Source organism: Neopelma chrysocephalum, unplaced genomic scaffold (assembly GCF_003984885.1).
Source record: "Neopelma chrysocephalum unplaced genomic scaffold, ASM398488v2 Primary Assembly neopelma1_91, whole genome shotgun sequence".
Classification (NCBI taxonomy): Eukaryota; Metazoa; Chordata; class Aves; order Passeriformes; family Pipridae; genus Neopelma; species Neopelma chrysocephalum.
In genome coordinates this window covers 373,495-395,616 of record NW_020897753.1, presented here as the reverse complement: position 1 = coordinate 395,616, position 22,122 = coordinate 373,495, and the positions used below count along the sequence as shown (strand labels likewise).

At 41.6% G+C, this 22,122-nt stretch overlaps 2 protein-coding genes across 2 annotated transcripts; both read left to right on the top strand.

Annotated features, from left to right (window-relative positions):
• The first annotated feature begins 1,090 nt into the window (after window positions 1–1,090).
• Window positions 1,091–10,179, top strand: SNRPB2 (small nuclear ribonucleoprotein polypeptide B2). The gene is made up of 7 exons (XM_027693348.1): window positions 1,091–1,164; window positions 1,358–1,434; window positions 3,992–4,164; window positions 6,379–6,519; window positions 7,657–7,707; window positions 9,189–9,277; window positions 9,795–10,179. Exons 2-7 carry the CDS (start codon window positions 1,371–1,373, stop codon window positions 9,952–9,954), a joined length of 678 nt encoding a protein of 225 aa, XP_027549149.1. The 5' UTR covers window positions 1,091–1,164; window positions 1,358–1,370; the 3' UTR covers window positions 9,955–10,179.
• A 132-nt stretch (window positions 10,180–10,311) lies between these two features.
• On the top strand, window positions 10,312–16,891 carry OTOR (otoraplin). The gene is made up of 4 exons (XM_027693347.1): window positions 10,312–12,487; window positions 12,965–13,104; window positions 13,658–13,768; window positions 16,612–16,891. Exons 1-4 carry the CDS (start codon window positions 12,364–12,366, stop codon window positions 16,633–16,635), a joined length of 399 nt encoding a protein of 132 aa, XP_027549148.1. The 5' UTR covers window positions 10,312–12,363; the 3' UTR covers window positions 16,636–16,891.
• The last annotated feature ends 5,231 nt before the right edge of the window (window positions 16,892–22,122 follow it).

Below are 22,122 nucleotides of genomic sequence, written 5' to 3'. Positions count from 1 at the left end.
TACCTTACTGATTATATCCCGTACTGCGAGAACTTCTTTTTTATATGTAACCTTTGCAACTTGAAATTGTTTCTCTAAAATCCTACCTAATTATTCATAGAAATGAAGGCATGCAGCCTGCAAAATTATTCCAAAAATTCAAGGGCTGCAACCTCAATCTCTGCTCTGTTTATTTATCCTGAGGTAGCACTACCACAGGGGTTTTTGAAGTACCTCCGAGAAATTACATGCTCTGATACCTTGCCTTTCCAATATCAAAGCTAGAAACCAAAGTTAACTAATGAGTGCCTACAGACATTTTGAAGTTACTGCTTTCTCCCCTCCTGGAGTGCTGCGTCCAGCTCTGGGGTCACCAGCACAGGAAGGATGTGGACTTGTGGGGTGAGTTCAGAGGTGATTAAAGGGATGAAGCACCTTTACTATGAGGAAAGGCTGGGAGAATTTGGATTGTTCAGCCTGGAGAAGAGGAGGCTCTGGGGTGACCTAATTGTGGCCTTTCAGTACCTGAAGGGGCTACGAGAAAGATGGAAAGAGAGTATCTATGAGGATATGTAGTGTCAGGACAAGGGGGAATGATTTTAACCTGAAGGAGGGTAGATTTAGATTAGATATTAGGAAAATATTCTTTATTGTGAGGGTGGTGAGGCACTGGCACAGGTTGCCCAGAGAACCTGTGGATGCCCCATCCCTGGAAGTGTTCAAGGCCAGGTTGGATGGGGCTTGGAGCAACCTGGTCTAGTGAAAGGTGTCCCTACCCATGGCAGTGGGGTTGGAATGAGATGGTCTTTAAGGTCCCATCCAACCCAAACCATTCTATCATTTTATGCTTTCAAAAGCTGCTGTTTTAGCTTGTGAAGGAGATAAAACCCCCCACATTTCTCATTGCTTATCACTCTGTTAGCACAGGACAGAGCTAAACCCCGGGGCAGCAACGCCCATTTCGGGGCCAATTCCTAGCCTCGCTGCGACTTCCTTGGAGCCGGCAACAAACTTTTATCCCTTTTATCCCCATCTCGCTCTTATCCCTTTTATCCTCATCTCGCTTTTATCCCCTTTTTATCCTGCTGCCCATCGGCGTCATCGGTGCTCGGCGCATCGACTGCTGCGGGAGCGGCTGTGCCGCCTGCGCTGCGTCCGCCGCCATCTTGGCGGGAGGAGGGAGAGGTGAGGGGAGACGCGAGGGGAGAAGTGGGGCTGGGAGCCGCGATACGGGATCCAGGCGGGTGGACAGGCAGACAGGCAGTCCGGCAGCCCCGCAGCCCCCCAGGCCCGCGGCGCCGCTGCCCAGGGTTGTGCGGTGTGTCCGGCGCGGGGCTCGCAGCCGCTAACGCGTTCCCCCCGTGTGCTCTGCCCGCAGGCGGGTCCTCAGGATGGACATCAGGCCGAACCACACAATCTACATCAACAACATCAACGACAAGATCAAGAAGGAAGGTACGAGCGGCTGCCACTTGGAAGCCGAGATTGTCCCCTGGGGCCTGGTCGTGCTCTCTCACCCGGCACTTGGTTCCCGGGGGATCCGGAGGGATCCGGGACTCCTGGGAATCTCTGAAGGGCCGGACAGGGTGTGGTCGTGAGCCGAGCTCTCACAAACGCCTGCTTGTAATGAAACAGCACCTAAAGCCTACAAATATATCAGTTTTAAGTCTTCTTGTAGAAACCTCGTTCTACGGAAGCTTCTCGCTGACTCTCTACAGCAGTTCTTTGGCTGCAGATTTGCTTGTCACTGAATAACTAGTATAGGAGCAATTGGAATATTCAGTGGATGATAACAGGCGTGTTGGCACACGTTTTGGTGGTCAGCAGCCCCCTCTTGCCGAATTGTAGGAACTTCAGCGTGCTCCTCGCTTGTTTAAGGGTGTGAACATGGTACGAGCTGGTCAGCTTTGTGTCATTGTGTTACAGACACAATGGAGTTCCTGCAGCCCACACCAGAGAGAAGAGGGCTGTGTGCTGAGGAACTTTAGCTCCTCAAAAGTGTGCTGAAAATAACTCTTTTGCCCTTACCTAGCTGCATATTCCATGTCTACATCAAACCATCCACTTGTGATCTAAAGTGATCATGATAATTTATAAGTGATGGTTTGTGAAAGGAGTGTGTGGATCATACTAGCACTACTTAAATGTTTCTTCAGGGTGCTTCAGAGAGACATCCAAAAGTGAAAACAGCTTTGCTGATGAACTATTCAATGACGTGTCAAGATGGTTCTGCTGTGAATAAATTTAACTTAGGGCTTTGCAGCATGTTAAGTGCCCTATAAACTAATAAATCCCCATTATGAAATTTCATGATTATAATTCTTAAATAGAATCACAGAATAGTTTGGGCTGAAAAGGATCTTAAAACTCATCTAGTTCCAAGACCCCTGCCATGGGCAGGGACACATTCTACTAGACCAGGTTGTTCAGAGCTCTGTCCAGCCTGGCCTTGACACTTCCAGGGGTGGGGCATCCACAACTTCTCTGGACAACCTGTGCTAGGGCCTCACCACCCTCACAGTAAAGAATATTTTCCTAATATCTAATCTAACCCTACCCTCTCAGTTTGAAGCCATTTCCCCTTGTCTTGTCACTCCAGGCCCTTGTAAATAGTCCCTCTCCATCTTTCTTGTTGGCTCCCTTCAGTACTGGAAGGCCACAATCAGGTCACCCTCAAGCCTTCTCTTCTCCAGGCTGAACAATTCCAATACTCTCAGCCTTTCCCCATAGCAGAGGTGCTCCATCCTTCTGATCAACTTGGTGGCCTCCTCTGGACTTGCTCCAACAGGTTGATGTCCTTCCTGTGCTGGTGACCCCAGAGCTGGAGGCAGCACTGCAGGTGAGGTCTCACCTGGGCAGAGCAGAGGGACAGAATCCCCTCTCTTGCTGTGCTGCCCACACTGCTTTGGGTGCAGCCAAGGACATGGTTGGCTTTCTGAGCTGCCAGTGCACATGGCTGGATCATATCCAGCCTCTCATCCATCAGCACTCCCAGTCCTTGCCAGGACTGCTCTCCCTGTTCATCCCTCAGCCTGGATTGATATTGGGGGTTGCCCTGACCCAGGCACAGCACCTTGCACTTGGTCATGTTAAACCCCATGGAGCAAATGGAGGGTTTATAATTATCTGTAAAGCTTACAAATGTCTTCCTATTTTAATACATGTTTTTAAGGAAAGTATTTTGATAAAAAGCTTTTTGTAATAAAAAAAAGGCACATCAGTGTGGTTGATCAGGAGCAGGTGGAGAAAGTGACAGTGGGCTAATATTGTGAAGCCTCAACAGCAGTAAACAAGAGGCAGTGCTCTTATCTTGCTGAAATCTTTAAAATATAAGGTTTTGTGAGTTAGAATGATTACACAATATGGAGGATTTATTTAGCTTGATTTGGATAAGATTAAGCTTTCATTTGGCGTGTAGTCAGGTGATTTTAAAGAATGAAAGTAAATCCATTGCAGCCGTAAGGTGTAGTAGGATCATACGAAAACACACTCAGATCCAGAATATGAAAAAATTGATTAAAATTGAGATAATTGATTACACAGTTACAACCAAAATTTCCAGATTCTATTACCCTTGTAGTTACTGTTTTTCTGCGTTCTTGTTTTAAGTCACAGCTCTTTAGTGCTGCTTGTTGCAGTATTGATTTTCTGATCAGTCTTGATGGCTGTCGTACATCGTACCTGCGTGTATTGGGGGTGTGTGTGTGTATACATATATGAAAATATGTATTTACATACCTCTGTGTAACTGTTACTCCCTTGCAGTGGTAGAATGGATGGTGCTACAACTTCTTCACTACCTGAATACTTAAGGTGTGAAACCAAGTGTTACACACCAGCTTACAAAAACTGGGCAAATAAAGTTGTGCAGCAGTTTTGACTAAACGGATGTAAAGTATCACTATCTCAGCTAAAGCTGGTAAAAAACATTGTCCCTGAAAGACAGCAGACTCTGTAGAAGTGGACATTTGCATGTAACCTGTTCTAGTTAGTTCTCTCCTGTCATCCCCAGAGCTGAAGAGGTCCTTGTATGCCTTATTCTCACAGTTTGGTCATGTGGTCGACATTGTGGCTTTAAAGACCATGAAGATGAGAGGACAGGCTTTTGTTATATTTAAGGAACTTGGATCATCTACCAATGCTTTGAGACAGCTCCAAGGCTTTCCGTTTTATGGGAAACCAATGGTAAGTTATTTTGTTACCTTTTTAAAGAGAGAAACCCCATGATAGTGTGATACAGTGTTTTGGTACTTTCACCTTGGGAATGAACTATTACTTGCACTTTGTTACTGAAGGGTTCCTCAGTCATGTCACATCCTAAGGAGTACCTGGGTGTTATCTAGAGTATCTGATGAGTGTCTAGAAAGATTCTGAAGAGACTGCAGTTACAATACACACAGAGGTTGAACTGAGCATTTAGGCTTCCTAGGTGATGGCTTTTTGTTTTTCTCTGCTGGATTATAGTTTTTACCTTAAATACTTCCATTTTCCTCATCATGTCTTCCATTGAATCAGTTAAATTATTTCTGTAATATTATTGAAATTAGGTGCTTTCAGTTACTTCATGTAGAGTAACCTTAACTACTTTTAGATTCATAATGAATGTCTAGAATATGATGCTCCCTGTTTGAGGTAACAGTGAGGAGGGTGAAGATCTCCACAGTTTTACTTTCCAGATGTGCTCAGTGATTTAATTTTTTTCATTGAGGGCTAGTTCTGCTTGATTGTAGACCACCAAACCAAGTAACTGCACTTCAGTGTAACTTCAGTGAAGCAAATACACTGCTGGTTGATAAACATGATTTAGTAATGTACTCGATAACATGCAAAATAGCACTACAACTGATAGTAGTTGCCTGCTTGGATGATTAGGCATCTCTTAATTCCGCAGCTATTGGTGAGGTGTAACAATACATGATGGATGGGTACATTACTACTGGCTTTCAGCTCGTGGCTTTGAACACTGAAGAGGGCAGAGACAGTTATGCTGCTGAGCTATTTTCATTAACACCTTCAGATTCTCTAATGAAATCCTTAACGCTGAATTGTGCAAGCTCAGTCCTGCCATTATTTATCCTTAAGGAGTTTTGTGCTCGGTGAAATTCAATAAGAAATAAAAAGATTAAGGCTTCATAAGCTCTCAGGTGTACTTCCCTCTTTGAGCTTTGCCTGCAGCCTGCATACTTTATCTGGGCACTAAACAAAGGCATTAAAATGAATCTTCAGCTGCTAAGTAGTTTGTATTGAGGTAGCTTCTAATAGGGAAAACAGTAGGATTGTGTGCATACATAATGTTGTACCCCTGTATAGTCATACTTGCATCTCCATTGGGGGGCCTTTGTCAGAAAATCAGCACTGTTGTGCTGCTGACACAATTTATGCAGTCCTGTTTGGATTAAGGTGGGTATTTGCCTTTCTATTTAAGACGTCTGAGTTTTGCTGAACTCACTTCTCTGCAATCAATCATGGCTAGGCTTCGCGAACGAAGATTTGGGAAGGGCTCTACCCACGTTTGTTACAAGCGCGCTGGTGGCTAAAAAGGCCAGTATGAGATAGGCACATCCAACTGCAAAAGGCACAGCAGAAAGACTCCTTAGGTGGTAAATTCAGCAAGACACGGTTCTTTCTGTGTTGCCTTTTCTCCTCAAGAGTGATCCTGCGTGCGTTCTCAAAGGAGGCAGCAGCGTTATAGACGGTGTGTCTCCAGACCTCCCGATTGGAGGCCAGAGTAGACCAGTTATGTTGATCAATATGGCCGAGGCTGAGATGTTGTTTCAGGGAGTCCTTGTATCTTTTTTTTGGGGCTCCTCTCTTGTGGCAGCCAGTGGCAAGTTCACTATAAAGCATGATCTTGGGGAGGTGGTGGTCCTTCATCCTTGAGACATGCCCTGCCCAATGCAGCTGTGTTCTCAGCAACATGGCCTCAATACTTGTGACTGCTCCTTATTCTAGAACAGACGTATTGGTCATATAATCTGACCAGTCACTTATCTGCAGAGATACAAGAAATCACTGTCAAACTTTAGTTCCCCTTAAAATGGAGTTAAAAACCCTTACAGGTTTTGTAATGGAAGCTAGTGCCAGTTTTGTCAAATGTCCTTGTATCTCTGTGTACGTGTTACCTTGACAGATGTTGAAAAGATGCTGTTAGATGGAGTTCTGATTTCAATGAGTTAAATTAGTAATTTCATATTAGGGTTTTTTTTAGCATTCTCTAATTGCATTCAGAACTAATTATGAGGATTAAATCTCTGTAAGAATACCTACAATTTATAACAATATTTTTAGAGTAAGAAGTTCCTGCAAAAAATGTATAAATACACAGTTAATGGAAGGGGTGCAAAATGTTGTGTTATTAACTGCAAAATGTATTGGGTTGTTCTTTTTTCTTTTAAAAAGCGTATCCAGTATGCAAAAACAGACTCTGACATCATCTCTAAAATGCGTGGGACTTTTGCTGATAAGGAAAAAAGAAAGGAAAAGAAGAAGGCCAAAACTCTGGAGCAGTCAGCAAATGCACCCAATAAAAAAGTTATCCAGGTAAGCTGCTTCTCTGCTTAAAAAAAATAAAAAACAAACACAAAAGCTGTTTTAAATATTTTTTTCTCAGACTTAAGTGTTGTCTTTTGGTACTTTTCAATTCCTAAGTTGGGGTTGATAACTAGTGCTCTTGAGCACTTGCTAGAAGTTGAAGGAGAGTGGACTGATTGTACAGTCCTTGCTGTTCCTTTTTTTTTCCTCCTTTGCTATTACCAGATGAAAATAAGGATGTAGGGCAAAGGTACAATAAACCAAAGTAGAAACTAACCTCTTTTAAGAAAACAAGGAATGTGTGCTTATCTTTAATGCCAGCTTCAAGTGCTCAACCAGCTTTTCCTTCAGTGTTTTAATGCCTTGATTGTCTTATAAGCACGGTAAGAATGGTAAATGGGAACAGGAGAATTAATTCATAGTTAGATGAAAAGGAGTGGGCTTGGAATATATCTCCACGAAGGGTTGGCCTGGCCTGCACTAACAACATTTAGTAATTTTTGTGCTGAAGTATAGCAGAAAACATCAAGGCATCTGACCAGCTCCTCCCAGTTTATATACTGGGCATGATGTTCTGCGCTGTGGAATATCCCTTTGGCCAGTTTGGGCCAGCTGTCCTGGCCATGCTTCCTCCTAGCTTCTTGTGCACCTCTTCACTGGCAGAGCATGGGAGACTGAAAAGTCCTTGATTTAGAACAAGTACTACTTATCAACAACCAAAACACTAGTGTGTTATAAGTTTTATTCTTGTACTAAATTCAAAACACAGCACTGTACCAGCTACTAAGAAGAAAATTAATTTTGTCCCAACTGAAACCAGGAGTCCTAGGCCTTCATTTTCAAAACTACTTCCTCCCTCCCTAACTGTTAAATCAAATTTTGTAATGTGGAGAAATAGTTGACTCAGCCATTAGTCAGACCAGATACTACTGATGTTTTTTTATTTTGATTGCCTGGTTTTGGAGCTCAGCAAAATTCATGTGCTTTGTTCCCTTTGGGAAGTATCTTGTAAGCAACAAATGTTCCTTGGATTGTAGCTTAAAAAAGCCTTAAGATATGTCATGAGTTGTATAGAGACATGGTGATGTGTGCTGATATATTTCTAACAGAACACCTTTGTAAAGTTGTTTTGTACTTATTTGCTAGGGAGCAACACCAAATTCAGCCAATGCTCCAGGGACTGCACCACAGAATCAGGTAATGCTTTTTTATTTTTGTAACTAAAAGCACTAATGTTTAAAATTATTGTCTATGAATAATAGGTTTGTTACACAGGGAAACTTGAGAGTATATTCTACAGTTTTCTTTTTGGCCTGTGAGACATTTGTTTTACAACTAAATCACAGCAAACAAACAAAAGAAATCCCCCTTTTACTATATCTGGTTGACAGGAAATGAGAATCTGCAATTTCTTATTATTATACAGAAAACAGCACTTGATTATCAAGTCATACTGGATTCTTAAATTTGGACTGTAATTAGTTTTAGTTGAAGGATTCTTAATTTTTTTTCATCGTTAATAAATTCCCTTTAAGTTATTTTATTCTAGTAGTAGATAGGGAGAAGGAAGACAATACAAGGTGCCAGAATATCTGCCTAAAAGCTTCCTTTCAGGAGTTTGGGGGTCCTCTGCTTACTTTTTTCTTATAAGTGTCTAATTTTCCAAAGGATTGTGTGGAGATGCAGCAACAGCTCCCTACACTTCACTCATCTCGTCTGCTCAGTGACCTTCTAAATGATTCATGCGTGTTAGAAATGAGGGTGCTAAAGAGAGCAAATACTATGGAAGAATATCTTTGCCTGCCCTGCATCTCTTTCTTGAGTACTGTAATTGGGAATTGCATACATCCACAGGGGAAAAGTCTTGCTCCCACTCTGGGTTTTCAGGCACAATATATGTACATCAGTTCACATTGAAGCACAACACTCTCTGGGTATTTGTTTGAACTTCAAAAGTTTATTTTCTAATGGCACTGCCTGGAATATTTCCATCAGTTGAAGGAGGTTGTTTTGCTGAGGCTTTAAATTACTTGGCGCCATTATTAGGATGTTTGAAGTTGTGTCTTATAATGTACTGGATGACTTGGAGATTCCAGTGTCAGCAAATGACTACTCAGCCTTGTGTCTGGGGGGTGGCTTCAAATTCATATCAGCAGGCAAAGTTTTTAATCTAATGAGATTTCTAATTAATAAATTTGAATTGAGCACTGTAGTAAAACCATGTGGGTTTTGTGGATTTGGGTTGCCCAGAGATATTCAGTATTTTGATAGTACTGTGGATGAACAGGGTATTCATCTTGGCTTCCCACTGCTCTTCTGGAAGGATGTGAGTTTCCTAGGTTCTTCCACTGCCACACGGGTGTCTTGGACAGCACTTCAGCCATTACTTGAGCACCTGGGTGTGGAGAGTGCTGCAGTGTCAGCTCTTGACTTGTTGAGTTTAAATGTGACATCTAAGACAACATGTTAATGTGATTTTTGTGGAAATAAGAACCTCTCCAAATTAATATATCACTGTAAAAGCCAATGAGCTCTGTCTGAAGGTCTTGTGAAGCCTAGCTAGAATGTTATGAGCAAAGCTAAGGGCATGTGTCTTGGTTCAAATAATCACGCAGACAGTTGCAGAAGAATGGGTAACTGTGTATAATCTTCTGAACTTTGATCTTCTGTTGTTGCAGGTGCCTGATAACCCACCAAACTATATCCTTTTCCTTAATAACTTGCCTGAGGAAACAAATGAGATGATGCTGTCCATGTTATTCAATCAGTAAGTTTTGAATAGAGATGGCTTGTCCTTTGAATTCTTCTGTTACCTGCGTGTGCTTTCTCAGCTGGCAAGCTGACTTTACAGAAATAAGAGTTTCTTCTGAAGGTAGTTCTTTGTCTTACTGCCAAGGTTGCAGATGTCAGTTCTGATGACTTGGTTCAGGAAGCAAATCACATCTTTTTCATAGCTGGTTTTGATTGTGTAATTTATCTGCTATCAATCTGCACTGGGTTTAAGCTGGTGACTTTAACCTTAAAGACTTTAGGACTGCAGGAGCAGTTTTAAAACTAGCTTTGATTGCTCCTGTATGAATACAAGACTGATTAAATTGCTTCCACCTCAGATCCTTAATTGAGGCATAGTTTCAAGGACTGGACATGTAAAACCCTTCAGTTTAAATCTTTCAGTAGTAATAACTATTGCTCTAGTAGATGCTTCTGAAAAGGTCTTACTGCTACTGAAGAGAGATGTATTATCAAGCTAAGAAACATGATTTGACTCTCACCTTGTTTTACAGGTTTCCTGGATTCAAAGAAGTTCGCTTAGTGCCTGGGCGCCACGACATCGCATTCGTGGAGTTTGAAAATGAGAACCAAGCAGGAGCTGCTCGAGATGCTCTCCAGGGATTCAAGATCACTCCATCTCATGCCATGAAAATCACTTATGCAAAGAAATAGCTGGGTGCTCCTGTAAAGGAGTTCTGTGAATAGGTTTTTTTTTTTTAAATGATGATATTTTCATCAGCTGCCATGTTTGCTGTTCTCTGCAAAAAACATAAGACTCGTGCAGAATTGCCACAATGACCAGGACAGATGTAGGATTTCCACAGATCTACTGGATAGTAGCTTTTTCTGTTGAAATACTAATTTTTATAAAATAAAATATAAATATACTGTTTTCAAGCCATGTTTTTTCCTCAGATTTGTCTTAATATTGATTAGCCTTGCAGGGCTTTATTCAGTTTAACTACTTTTAAGGTGACACTCATTTCTCAGAAGTAGGTGCTGAAAAATAGCTGTCCTTCCAAAGCAGAAAGTGTGATCAGGAATGCTAAATGCCAGCGTATTCAGAATAAATACAGCACTCAACCTTCAGCTTCGTTATCAAGGGGACAGCTGCTTTTCAGCAAGAATAATTTTGTCACCTAGGAAAAATGACTTATCATTAGCGAGTTTTTTTCCCCAGTGGAAATTGCAGTTTGACACCACTGTTGTTCAACTTGGTTTTGTCTTGGTGACTGGCAGTAGAAGCAAGTCCCCAGAAGAAACATAAAAGTTTTTAGACAGACTTTTGCAAAATACCTATTCCTAATGCCTCTGGGTTGGTTAGGTTTGTTTTACTTTATGCTTTCTCATTTATTAAAAACCTTGCAGGTCTTCTGTAATTAACACTGGATGCAGTGAAGTAATCAGATGTAGTATTGTGAGTTGTAACTGCTCTAAATGTTTTGGTAAAAAAATCACTCAAAAAAGTTGTAGTGTTTTGTATGTGGCAACATAAGCCATTTTTTTTTGCACAAGACCTAAAAAATTGAAATTTCATCTGCTCCCAGAATATATTGCAAGATGATACCTCTTTCGCAATCATCTCAGTTGCTGACCTGTTTCCATATACAGATTTTTTCATTCTTTTTAGTGATTTTGTATGTGTTCTAATACTTGCAAGTTAAAATTGTTTCCATGTGCCTGTAAGGGAGCAAAAATGACAGTTAGTCCATCATGAACCTTTTGGTTTTCCTTCTGCAGTCATAGTTCTATAGGTATTAATTATGCTGTCATTGCATCCCACTAGTTTGTGTACATGAGACTGCCATTGCTTTTCACATTTATTCACTTCCAAGGGTTTGGTGCTGTCTGCCAGCAAAGTTGGATACTACATATCGGAATTCGGAGGAAGGAGTAATGGGCTGGAAGGTTAGAGGAGAATGTGGTGAAATCAGCTGTGAGGGTAAGGTGATGCTAGAAGTTGCAAGATGCACTGTCTTTAAAAGAGAGTGTGGGATATTTGATGACAGTTTACAGGTTCTGTGGTTCTGCCTGTGGGCTGAAAGCTGGTGCAGCCAACAGCTCTTCAGGCCTCCTCATGAATTGGGAAGCACTGGTTCTCTGGAGTGCTGTTTAGGAATCTCCAGACTTGCTTTTTGTCACATCTAAGGACTGATCCAGACCAGCCTTCTGTAGCCTGACAGCCTGTGCTCTGAATTGCTGACAGGACAGCACCCACAGCAGCTCTGGTGGGTGTTCCTTTTGTGTGTGTGCGTGAATGTGTTTTCATTAAAATACTCCCTACAAGTCTTGCTTCGTGTATGCTAGGACAAGATTTGGGGAAGGTAGATGAATTCCAGGTGTCCTCTCCAAGGTTTAAAGAGGACATTTTAAGTCAGTTTGTGGCACCATTTAGTGTCTTGCATCTGCAAACTCTGTAAAAAGAGGGAAATTGTTGCTGTCCTGGTGTGACCTGTGTGTTTTACTGTGACTGCATCTCCCTGGGGGAGGGATCTTACCTGCACAAGTATGTGGTGCTTGAACTCTTAAATTTCAAATTTGAATTGCTGACTTGCAAAGCCTTTTTCCTGCATTTCAACTCCCTAATGGTTTGCTTACATCGCATCCGTCTATTAGAGTCCCAGTAGGTCCTTTCTGCAGATGGAAATGGGAATCTCTGCCACTGAGGGTTTACAGTCCAGCAAAGTTCATGCTTGTCAGTGAGCATTTGCAAAAATGAAGGACAGGAGGATTTGGAAGGATGTAATTTCCTTCGCTGCTTAGCAGGGTCTGACTTAATTTCCATTTTCAAACTTTGCTTGAGGTAAGATTAAGGCTGTAGACAAGTCTAGGAAGGCTTAACCTATTTAAATAATACAGTTGATGGTTGAAATGTTAATGCAGAATGGCTTTAGGAGGGGATTCAGTTTTGTGAGTGGACCCTGAGATCTTCCCCCTGCCTGCGGCTCCTTTGGTGGGGTGGAATGTCACCCCAGCCCCTTCCCATTGGCCCAGTGTGTTTGTCCAGGTGTCTGCCTCTTCCATAAAAGCCTGGAATCATCAGACCTTGCACACATTCCTCAAGTGCTGTGGCAAAGAATAATGACACAACGTGTTTATTTAGTGGTTTTACTTTTGTGTCTCAGCTTAATGTGTCCTCTTGCAACTGGAATTTTTATGGACAAGCTTTCCAGCAAGAAGCTGTGTGCTGATGATGACTGTGTCTGTAAGTAAATCTGCTTTAATTTTGAGGACAAAATAGTCTCAAAAATAATGGTGGAGTTTGGATGTGTTAGAGAGAGGTGAAAACTACTCTGCTTACTTAGCTGTGTTACATTTGCATTGGCTTGTCAGCTTTAATAGTAGAGTGGGAGGGTGATGTGGAATGTCATATATAATTTTACTGCAAAGTGGGTTTTTAAAGGACATTTTTCTTTTAAGTGAAAGTTAAGTGTAGAGAGAAGGATTGTAACTTTCACTGTGATGAAATGGCACAATCTTAAGCTGTTACTTCGCTTACTGTAAAATAGCAAAATGAGCAGAGCAAATTCTTTAAGACTTACTGATTTCAAGATAACCTATTTTTATCTGTGGAAATAGTTTTACCTATGTGCATAAAAGCCCACATGTATTTGTGTTTCTCTAAAATTATCCATGTATTTAAAAACGTCCATCTCATTCTTTTGGTGTTTTTCTTTCCTAGACACTATTTCCCTCGCCAGAGCAGAAGAGGATTATAATGCTTCAGACTGCAGATTCATCAATATTAGAAAAGGGCAGTTGATCTATGTTTACTCAAAACTAGTGAAAGAAAAAGACTCTGGAGAATTCTGGGCTGGAAGTGTAAGAGGAGATTCTTGTATATATGAACAAACTAAAAGTAGATTAACACACATTTCTGACAAAAAATGGATGCTAATGCTAAGCTATTGTGGAGTTTAAAACAACAACTTAGTTTTAAAAGTGAAAGTTTAAACAAACAGGTTGAGGAGTCTTGAGGGCTGTAATATTTTTCTTTTTTTAAATGAAATATCTTCAGTAGCTATATAGTAATTATGAACTGAATCTTAACAGAAGGGCTCAACAGTTCTTTTCTGTGGCTGTTCGCTGAAACTTTGGAGGATAAAGCTTTTATCACAGTTGGTCATAAAACTCTTAAAATTTAAGCGAAGCAAAGATAAATATTAACTGCATTTACAAAAAAAAGATCCAGACAAATTACAAGCAGTATCAGTTTGCTCGAGCTTTGTGCCTGGTTTGTTTCATATGCCAGCTGATTGGAACCTAGGAAGTGTAAAACCAGAGTAAGAACACTACTTTTGACTAAACGATAAACCAGCTTGAACCAGATGAGGATTGCTTTAAGGTACCTAATTATACATCTCCTTGCTTGAAGGTTTATGGAGAACAGTATGAAGACCATATGGGGACAGTTGGTTATTTCCCTAGGAGTTTAGTCTCAGAGCAACATGTCTATCAAGAAGCAAATAAGACTGTTCCTACAACGGTAAGGAATTTGCAAAAGCCAAGCTGGCTACATAATTATACTTGGCTATGTAATGCTAATTTGCTGTAAAAACAAATCATGATTGTGGCAGTTGATTGTAGCATGTCACAGATGCTTAGGGATGCAGTCTTTATACAGGCAAATAGCCTTGATAAAATCCCTAACATAAGCTTTGATACTGCAGACATTACAAATGCTGGAATAAGGGCTTCATCCTATTAGAGTTCCTGTTGATTGGATAGTATTCCTTCAAGGCCATGTAACTTTTACCCAAAGCTTTCTATTTTAGAGCCTGGGTATTGTGCTGTGAACTTCAGTAATGTGTAAAAGTGTGCCTTCTGTTAATTGTACATATAGATGGACACTGCCGTACAGAACTTGTGATTGCTGAGAGCGTGTTTGCTTTCCATGACAAAGTTAATGGTATGTCAGAAAGTTGAATTAAAAAGGTTTCGGAAGCACAATAGTGTTCTGTGAGTAAGTAGGCTGCATTTCTGAAAGGATGGTTTTCCCTGCAGAGTAGGGTTTCCTATACCGTAAAATTTGTATTTTTACTAAATATCTGAAGCACTTCACAGAGGAGTGGAAGAGGAGGGTCCTTTCTTCAGAGGCTGGTATGGTTTGGCTTACAACTAATGCTTACTAGTAGCTTATTTCTGTGTTTAAGACCGATTTGAGTGGTAGACTTACAGTGTTTACCTTCATCCATACTGAATGTTTAGCTATACACTGTTTTGCAGCATATGGCAAAATACAATTAGTGTGTCAATCTGGATATTGGATCTGGAGTCTTTAATCCTAGGTCCAGATTATTAGGTGGATCTGATTAACACAGAGTAAATAAGTGAAAGGAAGAATTTTGTGTCAGGTTAATAGTTGTGAGGATCTGTGTTACAATGTGTCAGACAAGTTTTATTTGAGGAAATGCACATCTTTATCCAATATTTATCCAGTGATTGCTTTTCTTGACACTACACCGGGTTATTCCGAATTTGTCCCAGAAGCTTTGCAGAAATTAATTAGTCAAAGAACATGAAAAGATGACTAAAGTATGTTTCTAAGCTGTTTTCTCAATGGTATGAGAGCCAGTCTGCTGCATGGCAAGCTGAACTGAAAGCAGAGTAGGTTAAGCACTGCCTTGGCCTGCAGCCTGACTCAGGGTCCCCAGTGGAGTCCTGTCAGGCTGCAATACTGAGTTTTAATTGGAAAGTCATTTCTTTCACGAAACTATTGACGCAGATTTCCAGTCCTTTCACCCTTCCTTCACATTCTTGCTGTGCTGGAACATTGTGAGGAAAATAGGAGGCAATACAGAGGTGCTCTTCATGTCCTACTGATCTCAGCTGTATGTTGCAAATGGGACCTTCAGGATCTGACTCTTTGTTCACATTTAAAACAGTCTATAGCACACCTTGACCCATCTGTGGACCTGCTGCCTGCTCCAGAAATAACCCTTAAAGGAGCTGTTCTACACAGAACTAGTGTTGCACACCTCCACAGATGCCACCAACCTTCCATCTGCAAGTTGGGAGCCAGTCTTTTGCTCACAGCTCTGTAACCTTCTCTCAATGTTTTTACCTTGTTTGCAATGTTTTCCCCAGCCTTGCACCTGCAAAGCCCAATATTGGTGTGCTCTCTTAGGAAGGGGTTCATATTTATATAAGGAGATCTGGTGATGCCCAAAGCTTAACAATAAATCAGCATCCAGCACCTGCCCTGATCAAGGCACTGGATGGCAAAAACCAAATGGCACTGTGTGAAGAAAGGACTGGTAGGGAACTCAATGGGGAAAAATATTGTGGGGAGCACCTGAAGCCTGATAGAGAACATCAGCCTGGGGGCCTCTGTGTCTCTGACTCTCCTTTGATTTTTTTTTCTTTTTTTCATCCCCAAAAGTAACTTTCACTGTTGGAGTCAATGCATGCCATTAGCTGCAGACCTTGCTATAGTAAACCTGCCTGTGAACTTCTCTCAGCCTCCTTTTGTGCAGCACTTGGGTAATCCATGCCTGTCAGTTGCTGTTTGAGCAATAAATCTTAGGAGATTTTTTTTTCTCAGTGCTGCTACTTCTGAACCATTGAATCAAATTGAGTACAATGGACTGAGCACCACAGGCCGTGTGTACTACAGAGTGGTGTCAGATTGCCTGCCTTCCCTCAGTCACTTAAAATTGGCCATTTGCTAGCTAAGATGAGAGCACTCTCATTACCAGTAAGCAACTGTTCTGCAACAGATCCCTGTCTTCCTGCACGCAGTGGGCAACTATTTGGGATACACTGAATGGAAATGAGCACCACAGTGTGATAATTCCACACAACAGAATCAAGATCTGTGTAGGCATTTAAGGTAGTAGCAGAAAGGAAGCAATATGCTCTGGAAGTCTATTCCATGCCAGAAGTTTTCAAACAGAATATTGGCATTTGTTTTCTAGTCAGCATTTCTCCGTAGCAACTGTACTGCACAGCCTCAGTCTAAGTCATCCTTTTCATGTGAGATTAGGAATTGTTTGAGGATAAGGGGTTACATATGACTAATCAATCCAGGTATGGATGTAGAAACACAAAACAAAAAAGGGAGATAAAGGAATCGTTTGAAATGAAGAGAGAAGGAGGTATTGTCTAATTAATTTTAAGAATTCAAGGCAGGAACAAATCTGAGCTATGGAAAGGAGTCAAAAGACAAAAGGCCTGTTTCTTTTCCAGAATGCTTTGAATATATTATGGTGTACTTTGCGTATATTATAATGTATTCTGTGTTTGCATTTACTTATGTACCTTCGGGGGGTGATAAAGGAATGTTAATCCTTCAGTAATCTCAAAACATCTTTTAACTCTCTTTTTCAGGACATTGATTTCTTCTGTGAATAGCACTGAAAGCAGTCAGGCAATCTTTCAGCTGCTACCAGGGAAAGCTGCTGGGAGGAAACCGGGGCACCCTCCCTGCACACAGAGTTCTGCCCATAATAGATGTTTGTGGAACAAGTAATCTTTCTCCAAAATAATAAAATTTTCATTTAAAGAGAGTGATTTGGGATAGGGACCCAGTCCCACATAGGATTTGTTCTTTAGAAATTTTTTTACCCGCATATGCTTTGCTACTTGTTAATAAAGATGATAGCCTTTGAATTGCTGTAAGTCTCTCTGGTATGACTATGCATTGAATGGGATTAAACTGAACTCAGATCTGCTTCCTGCATTTCACATTTTTAGGTGAATGTTTTTTGGAAAAACACAGCTTGGCATTCAAACCCCTCAGTGTTCATGCTGCAGTGTACCTGGCTGAAATAAACAGGAGCTGACTTTCAGGAGGAGAGGAGAATCAATACTATGCTAGGGGGCATTGGAGGATGCTTTTGATTTTCTAGAATCTTTCTTTTTCCCCTACAGTGATTGTTGTCCTTGCAGTTTCTCTTTGGAAATCACAGCAGTTTCACCATTATTCTTTCAGTCATATGTACATTTGACAAGATCTCAAGGTCTGTTTCTGTTCATTTTATCGCAGCATAGGGGAAACATAAGCACAGCTTGAGGTGTGTGTCAGGTTTGCATTTTAAAAAAGTTGTGTAGAAGTCTCAGTGTGGCCTCGAAATGCACTCTTAACTCATGGCATCTATTTGTCTGAAGCCAGTATTAAGTTTTCAACCTCAGGCAGGGATTCAGAAGCCTTTAAACTAACCTGTTGTGTACTTTTCAACAAGGATGTCTTTGAAGAAGTGTAATACTCATAAGTCATTACCTTAAGTCAGAAGCTTGTAACTGAGCAAGCCTTCCCACTGCCATGGGTGGGAGCAGCGCTGTTCAGTGAGCGCAGGGTGACATCCAGCGGCTGGCTTCTGCCTGGCTCTGGGAAGGACTCCGAAGGCTAGTTAGTAGCATCACAAGTACACTCAAGCTGGGAGGGTCCTCGGGGTCTCCTACCAAAATCAGTGTCACACCGAATCCACATCAGAGCACTCACAGATTTGCTCAGTCTTAAAAACCTCCAAGGACGCTGGGTGACTCATTCCTTAATTTATTCTCATAGTGAAAATTACTTGCTTTATCTGAAACCTGTTTTGTTTTGTTTGTTTTTTAAATTTTGGTCCATTGTCCCTTTTCCTCCACAGAAAACCTCAAGTAAAAGCCCAGATCCATCTTCTCAATATGCCCCTTGTAGTTCAAGGGGAACTATTTCTTCCCTAGGCTTGAGAATTGCAGCTTACACAGCTTCTCCCATCAGGGCTGGTGGACCCTGCCCAGCTCGTTCCTGAACATGCTCTAGTTGCACAGCAGCAGGCCAGGTTTCTGATTTGTGGTGTTAGTAACAAGGAGGATGACTGAGTTTCAGAAGGATTCACACATGCTTATCTGATTCTCACTTGTGACAACACTAACAATTCACAGTGTAGATTTTTTTTTCTAATTACATACAGTGCTGTAAGCATCTTGTTATCTACTCTGCTAACAAAACACATGCCTCAGGGCCTATGATAGATGACAAGGAGTTCACTCAGAGCTTTCCTGCAATGTGTTTCTTCCACAGAAAACATGTTCTTGCCACCACAACTTTGTCGTGCCAGTGCACTCTGACAACAACAAGAGCACTGTGTGTTCCTGAAGTGTGCTGGCCCTGTGGCAATGAGGCAGTGCTCAAGATGCCTGCACCCACAGTGGTGCAGTGGTGTTACCAGTGTGTCAGCCAGCTCTGCACAATAAACTTTAGTGACACAAAACAGCAGGCAGATGGTAGGTACCAAGTTCCTTTCCACCACAGGTTACAGCATGAGGGTTTTGGTGGAGGAGAAACAACATCCCCAGCTGCCCTGGCCCAGAGCTAATGAAGGGCTGATTGCAGCCCTGACCGAGATCAAGGGGGGATGAGCAACAGCTGCTATAAAAAAATCACCACCTGGGCAGAGTGAGGGTGAAATTAGGGGATGCAAAGACAGATTAAGGAAGGAGAGGGGCTGGCGGGGTGGGCAGATGTAGGAGAGGGTGAAATGTGTTCTGTTATTCTCTGTAACCCAGAGTACTTTTTTTGAGCTGGCTATTGCAAGAAAATATCTGTCTGATATGAACCTGAGACTTCTTTTGGCCTTGAAATTTAGGATTCCTTGGTCTGGAGTAGCCAGGTAAGGAAAAGAATAAGTTGGGGCCTCTGTTGATTCTCATAATAGTGCTTGCTACTAAACTAGTCCTCATTTATATTTATTTACTGGAAATACCTTATTTAAACTGAAAGATAATTTGTCTTTCTTTCCTCTTCTCTGGCAAAGGAGAGATGCTTTATCTTCTGTTGGCTGACACTGACCTGTCTGCAGGGTTTTTTCCCTTACAGCCTCCCACTTCTATTTGGTTTTCTTGAACTAGTATGGCTCTGTCACCAGTCCCCAGAGGTGACTGATGGGTTTATGGAGCAAAATGGCTTTTAGGTTTAGAAATGGCTGTTTTTTTCAGGGGTGGGTAATGAAAACTGCTTTGGGATGGATGAATAGCATTGTCACTACAAATCACAAGGAGCCAGTGTGAGGCTGATTGTTCTTCCTGCTCAGACTGAAATTACACTGCCAGCCCATGACAAGCAGAAGCTCAAACTATATGGTATTGGGTAAAACTGTATGAGTATTAAGTAAATATCATTGAATATATACATACATATATATATGTATATATATATTGTAATATTTGAGTTTCTCAGCATTGTTTAAATAAATGTGTGAATTCCTCTGAAGACTGTAAAATGCAAAAGGACACTTAGTCTTGAGCGAGTACACAAACTGTAAAGCTTGTCTTACGTGATAGTGTGGTCAGAATGCAGCTTAAAGACAGCTCTCCTGTCTATATTGTAATGCTTTTTTCACACGTTCTATAGCAAAGCACTGCCTGTGGTCAGGCCCTCAAGCAGTGGCAGTGGTGTTAAGATTTGTTAGAGGGCGAAGACTTTATTTTTTTTTTCAGGTGGGGAAATGCCCATAGAAGGACACTGGGTTTCACTACTGTATTTTTGCCACAAGGGTGTGTAAAATTGTTTAAGTGGGTGGACTGGGTTTGTAGGTGTAGTACCCAGCTCTACTCAGATTAGATTTTTTTCCTCCCATATGGCATACCCTTTGAACAGCAGTGTGGAAGAGAAGAGCTGCCAGTCCATCTGTTAGTGGCTGTGTTGGAGTATAGCCCACACCAGTGAGTATTCCATTATAAATCTACCAGTTTCAGTGATGTTTTGTTGGCTGGAGATTGCTTAAGTCCCAGGCAGACTTTCTGGAAGTCAGAGGTGGAGAAATTCCTCTGCATGAGTAATAACCCATGGGTCTAGGCACTCAGCTATGATACAGGGAAATTCTACCTCTAATTGCTCGTGGTTGTAACTCTGGCTGAGTGCATCCTACTTGTCCCCACTTCTGGAGGTTACTGGGGCAGCTATTGGTGACAGAAGGGGATGGTTCCCAGTTCTGGTGCAGAACAGAGAAATTCCTTAATTAAAAGTTTCCCAGGAGAAAAACTCTTACTTCCTTCAGAGTTCTAGTGGATTTTGGAAATCTTTGAGAGAAATATGGGTCAGCTGTTCCAATGAAAGGCTTCTTGTAGATGTTGTAACTGCTCTTCTCTTTGGAAAGAGTAACACAGCTTTGTTTAATCTAAATGCAGCTAGCTTGATACCTGGGGTGTTCTTTAGGCAGTTTCCAGCACTTTATGCTACAAAGGGTAAAACTGCTAGCACTGCTCTGATGTAGTCAGGCTAGTTTAATATACTGTACAGCAGGTATTGATCATGGTGCCAGCCAAAGCCTTAATTTCTCTATATCTTCCTTCACAAGGAAGTGGATCTTTGTAATATGTCCACACACCCTTTTCACTTGACATATAACTCATCTTACTAAAATTAGTATTTTAGCCTGGGTTTTGTGATGGGAGACACTGAATGGGCTGTGACTCAAAGCAAGAACAACATCGTAAATGTAGAAGCGTACTAGCAGATGAAGTTTCCCGGCTCAAATGGTACCAGTGGGGGTGAGAGAACTGTGTACTGAAAGAAAGCAGTAGGAGATGGGATAGGAAACTGGTGCAGAAAGATGCCTGGAGCCTTAAAAGACCTGAGAAAGGCAGACCTGACATGGAAGATGGTCCAGACAAGGGGAGCAAGGCACAGGTGATGTAGCTTGTGCTTTCAAGAACACAGCCATCCTGTGTTAGATGGTTGTGTTAGATTAATTTCTGCACTCCCTGGACCAGAGGTGATGTCTTTGCATTTAGTATCCCTGGAAGAATTTTTTCACAGCTTTGTGTCATTGCTTTGTGAAACTCATCCCAGACACTGTAGCTTAGCATACCTGACTAGTTCCACTTTGTGTTGCAAGAATACTCAACGTGTAACAGACGTAGTTACGTGTGCAAAGTACAAACACGTTGTTTCAAGCTATGGATGTGGCTCCTGAAAGCTTCTTGGCCACGTGAGTGTGACATTGTCCCTGGTGTAATTAGCCCTGTCTTTCAACTCAACAGTTTTTGCAGCGCACAACAGTGCTGTAACTCTAATGCTTGCAGCCTATTTCTAGCTAGCTCAAGGGTCTCTTCCTTATGCTGCTTTTTGCAGTGTAGGCAGACTTTTGGATCTTTCTGTTAACTTGGGAGAAAAGGTCAGAGTGTCATGGCCCAAGTGCTGTCTTTTCAGCAGGAAAAGCTGCACCTCCAGAAAAAACCCTTATGTCATTAAACTTAATCAATAGAGAGAAGACAGCATAATCTCTGTCCCTAAGGCATTACTATCTCCTTCCCTGAGGGAGACACGGGTTTCTGCCAGAACAAGTTCAATATGCTTTCATTAGCTTGTGATTTGTTTGTACTGTAGACTTGTAAGCAAATGCTACATGTTCTTAAGGGTTTGAACTGCCACTTTTTGTGTTGAAGACAGAGTTCTGTCCTAAACACTGTTTTTTTGTTTGGTGTATTCTTTTTTTCTTTTGTTTTAAGGGTGAGAAGCAAGTGCAGGAGGAAGTAGCTATTCAAGGATACTCAGAACAGCCATGGGCAGGAAATTACTAAGTCTGTGGTTCAGGCTGTTAAGCCAGGTCATCCTTTGGTATTTACAGCCTACACGTGTATAAAGTCATAATGTGCTGCTGAGCAAATTTAGGTTGTGTTTTCATTTGTGTGTGTTAGACACACTTGGGCACTGGGAAAATATTGAGCTGTTTGGAAGCTCATACAATTTCTGAGTAAATGCTAGTGGGTGTTGATGCTTTCTGGAGTTGCTTCAAATTGCCTGAATGTGACCAGTGAACACAGGGAGTCTGGCAGGCCTGTTTGGAGCATTATCAGAAAAGTGCAGTTTTTCATAAAAATGAAGTTTAACAGAAGAGTTTATGGGGAGGGAAA

Excerpts from the sequence above, each read along its gene's own strand:
- OTOR (XM_027693347.1), top strand. The coding sequence starts at position 12,364 with ATGACACAACGTGTTTATTTAGTGGTTTTACTTTTGTGTCTCAGCTTA. Across the intron at positions 12,488-12,964 it reads TGCTGATGATGACTGTGTCT|ACACTATTTCCCTCGCCAGA; the intron begins GTAAGTAAATCT and ends TTTCTTTCCTAG. Across the intron at positions 13,105-13,657 it reads GAGAATTCTGGGCTGGAAGT|GTTTATGGAGAACAGTATGA; the intron begins GTAAGAGGAGAT and ends CCTTGCTTGAAG.
- SNRPB2 (XM_027693348.1), top strand. The coding sequence starts at position 1,371 with ATGGACATCAGGCCGAACCACACAATCTACATCAACAACATCAACGAC. Across the intron at positions 7,708-9,188 it reads GGACTGCACCACAGAATCAG|GTGCCTGATAACCCACCAAA; the intron begins GTAATGCTTTTT and ends CTGTTGTTGCAG. Across the intron at positions 9,278-9,794 it reads CTGTCCATGTTATTCAATCA|GTTTCCTGGATTCAAAGAAG; the intron begins GTAAGTTTTGAA and ends CTTGTTTTACAG.